Raw genomic sequence first — 3,671 nt, 5'->3', positions numbered from 1 at the left:
CATTTCTTCCTCCGGATATCCAGTCCTCACCTTCCAAGTTGCACATGTCCCTGCTGCTGTCCCCTCATGTTCTCAGGTGGGATGGACGTGACAACCCATCTGCAAGGCCTCTTCCTGGGTAGGGCCTGTGAGCACTTAGGCAGAGGTTCTTTCCCAGCCATGTCCCTGCTGCCTGGCTGTCACCTCCAGAGACAGAACTGACCTCACTGCCCCTTCACAGCCACAGGATTCTGACTGGATTATGAGTGTCTGAGACACAACTGACCACAAAATACCACACTCATCCATTCCCTGCCTTATGGCTCAGGACCTGACCAAGACTGAAGCGTATTCTACACAGTCCTACACCTACTCCTCTTTCTCACAGGCTGCAGACACCCATCTCGCTTCCTCACCTTGTTCAAATTTGTCAAATATATTTCCTACTAACACTGTGAGTGAAAAGCACTCTTCACTGGAACTCCTGTACTTCCGGTAACATCTTCTGTATCTCTTCTTCTCCCCTTTCTTATTTTTTTTCTATATTTCCACCTATTCTCTCTCCTGAAACCTCTCCAAGGCAAAAAATCTTTCAAATCACAGAATAACTCAGGTTTGCAGAGAGCCCTTGTCTCACTCATCTTGTCTCACTCTCCTGAACAGGGCAGGTGAACCACGTCAGGTTGCTCAAGGCCTCCACCCAGGTTTGCATCATCCTCAAAGGCACTGGGAGTTCACTCCGTTACATCATAGGAGGGGAGAATAAAGATGTTCAACAGTGTTGCCCAAGTGCTGGTCACTGAGAGATGACACCAGTAACTGGCTGCACGGAGGACTTTGTAACACTGGTGATATTTGGGCTTGATGATTCAGCCAACTTCCCACCCAGCATCCACTTCTTGAGCCCCATCAGCACCACTCTGGTCAGAAGGAGACCATGGCTTAGCCTTGCAAACGCCCTGTGCACAACATGCCTTTCTTTCCCTATCCTTTTAGGTTCAGCAGTCCCTTCCTTGTCCTTCACATTCCTGGAAACGGCTGCAGGAGGACGTGTCCCATCCCCTTCCCAGGGAGGGAGGTAGGGTGGCCAGCCTGTTATTCTCCCAGTTTCTATTCCTGCTCTTCTTGAAGACGGGTTTGAGGTCTGCGTTTTCTAAGGACCCAAGAAGAACCATTCTGGTTTCTATGGCACTTTTGACATAAATATCAGGGTTCTGTCAGGTGTCCACATCTGAGCTGGCCTCATGGACTCCTTATGCACCCAGGGATGCTCAGAGACAGAGTCTGTCCCTTTTACAGACAGAGGCAGGAGTCACAGTGTCCCTCTGGCCTCCTGTTGCCACTCTTAAAGGATGGGAAGCATCTCATCCCTTTAGCATGTCACACTTCTCTGTACTTATCTGAGATGTCCCACGTCATGAGGAATGGATACAGGGACCTGAGTTAAAGGAACAACAACCCAGTGCTGCATTCAGGCAGTTTCCCATAGGATGTTTCTGCCAAAATGAAGTCACCTCAAGACCTCATCTGTGCTACAGACCTTCAAAGAATGGAAAGGAATAGTTGATGGTGTTTGTGCTCACTCACATTCATGTCACCTCATGTACATGATGTGCATGCTCACATCTCATCTGTACAAAGTAAACATGGACTGATGAACTATTCATTGAGTGTCCATCCATGGAGGGAAGAACAACCTCTGTGGGTGAGAGCACAGGGCTGGAAATGGTGGTTGTGAGGGGCCAGTCCATGATGATTGACTTGAAGCTCCTTATGAAGGGATGTCCAGTGCACAAGGGCACAGCCCAGCCCCTGCTCTGCTGGTCCTGCAGGTCTCTGGCAGGAGGCCTGGCTGTGAGAGGACGCTGCTGTGTGCCAGCCTTGCACATACACACTGTTCAGCTGTACTACGGTGCTTCATCTGTGGGTCGCTTTCTAGGACATATCCTTGAGAGAAGGTTTGGAAGAAGACCTAAACATTCAGGCCCTGCCCTGAGGAGATCACCTTTCTATCCGGAAAGGCTGTTGTGAGGCCAGCTCTGCCACAGCAGTGCCCATTGCCTGTCCCTGCCTGCGCTCACAGCACTGACACACAGCAGGACGGGGACCAAGCTGCCAGAGCACTCAGGCTTTGCACCAACACAAGGAATGAGAAGGAGAGTGTGGGACTGGAACCATAACAGCTCTGGAAGAACAAGTACCAATATTGGTGAAGGACCCTTTATTTTGCTTAAACACAGATAACACGATTCCACATTGACACAGCCACTCACTGAGAAGTGAAAAGCAGGCAGTGAATTACAAAGGGAATAAAAATATTATCATTAAAAAAAAAATCACAACTAGAGACAAAAAATACTACACAAGATGAACCTGCAATGAGAATGTCTTCTTATGTGGAAGAACACAGAGACAGTTTATAGGTTCAGAAGAAATCCAGTCATCAGTTTCCACAGGGCATCCTTGAGCTCCCGGTTCCTCATGCTGTAGATGAGGGGGTTCACTGCTGGAGGCACCACCGAGTACAGAACAGACACCACCAGATCCAGGGATGGCGAGGAGATCGATGGGGGCTTCAGGTAGGCAAACATGGCAGTGCTGACAAACAGGGAGACCACGGCCAGGTGAGGGAGGCAGGTGGAAAAGGCTTTGTGCCGTCCCTGCTCAGAGGGGATCCTCAGCACGGCCCTGAAGATCTGCACATAGGACACCACGATGAACACAAAACAGCCGAAAGTTAAACAGACACTGACTACTAGAAGCCAAACTTCCCTAAGATAGGAGTGTGAGCAGGAGAGCTTGAGGATCTGGGGGATTTCACAGAAGAACTGGCCCAGGGCATTGCCCTTGCACAGTGGCAGTGAAAATGTATTGGCCGTGTGCAGCAGAGCACTGAGAAACCCAGTGGCCCAGGCAGCTGCTGCCATGTGGACACAAGCTCTGCTGCCCAGGAGGGTCCTGTAGTGCAGGGGTTTGCAGATGGCAACGTAGCGGTCGTAGGACATGATGGTGAGAAGATAAATCTCCGCTGAAGCTAAAAAGACAAACAGAAAGAGTTGTGCAGCACACCCTGCATAGGAAATGACCCTGGTATCCCACAGAGAGTTGGCCATGGACTTGGGGAGAGTGGTGGAGATGGAGCCGAGGTCAAGGAGGGCGAGGTTGAGCAGGAAGAAGTACATGGGGGTGTGGAGGTGCTGGTCCCAGGCTATGGTGGTGATGATGAGGCCATTGCCCAGGAGGGCAGCCAGGTAGATGCCCAGGAAGAGCCAGAAGTGCAAGAGCTGCAGCTCCCGTGTGTCTGTGAACGCCAGGAGGAGGAACTGGGTGATGGAGCTGCTGTTGGACATTAGGTACCTGTGGGCATGAGGACCTGTGCAAGGAGGAAAAGACTGTGACAAGTTAGGGGACTTCTCTGAAGAAAATAAATGGGCTGTTTCTCATGGAAAACCCCCTCCACAATGGAGGGATATTTCTGCTCATTCTCTCTTTCTACCAAGTGAGAAAAACAGTTCATCACAGTTTAAAATGCAGTTGGGCATGCAGTTTCCATGGATACAGCTCTGGGGCAAAACCGCCTGAGTTGGTGTCAGAACAAAAACTGACCCACACTCCCACGCCAACCCCAGAGAGCAAGAGCATCAGGGACACCTGTAGAAACAGGGAAGGACACTGGAGTGCTACCAGAAAAT

General features: G+C 50.4%; 1 protein-coding gene across 1 annotated transcript; it reads right to left on the bottom strand.

Annotated features, from left to right (window-relative positions):
- Positions 1–2,185: 2,185 nt before the first annotated feature.
- On the bottom strand, positions 2,186–3,329 carry LOC136115627 (olfactory receptor 14J1-like). Its single transcript, XM_065861837.2, has one exon. It carries the CDS (start codon positions 3,327–3,329, stop codon positions 2,397–2,399), a length of 933 nt encoding a protein of 310 aa, XP_065717909.2. The 3' UTR covers positions 2,186–2,396.
- Between the last annotated feature and the right edge of the window lie 342 nt (positions 3,330–3,671).

This window comes from Patagioenas fasciata, chromosome 13, assembly GCF_037038585.1.
Source record: "Patagioenas fasciata isolate bPatFas1 chromosome 13, bPatFas1.hap1, whole genome shotgun sequence".
Classification (NCBI taxonomy): domain Eukaryota; kingdom Metazoa; phylum Chordata; class Aves; order Columbiformes; family Columbidae; genus Patagioenas; species Patagioenas fasciata.
The sequence above is the reverse complement of the archived record's forward strand: the minus strand, read 5'-3'. Positions and strand labels throughout refer to the sequence as shown.

Bases quoted from the DNA above. Each gene is read 5' to 3' on its own strand.
- LOC136115627 (XM_065861837.2), bottom strand. From the start codon at position 3,329: ATGTCCAACAGCAGCTCCATCACCCAGTTCCTCCTCCTGGCGTTCACA.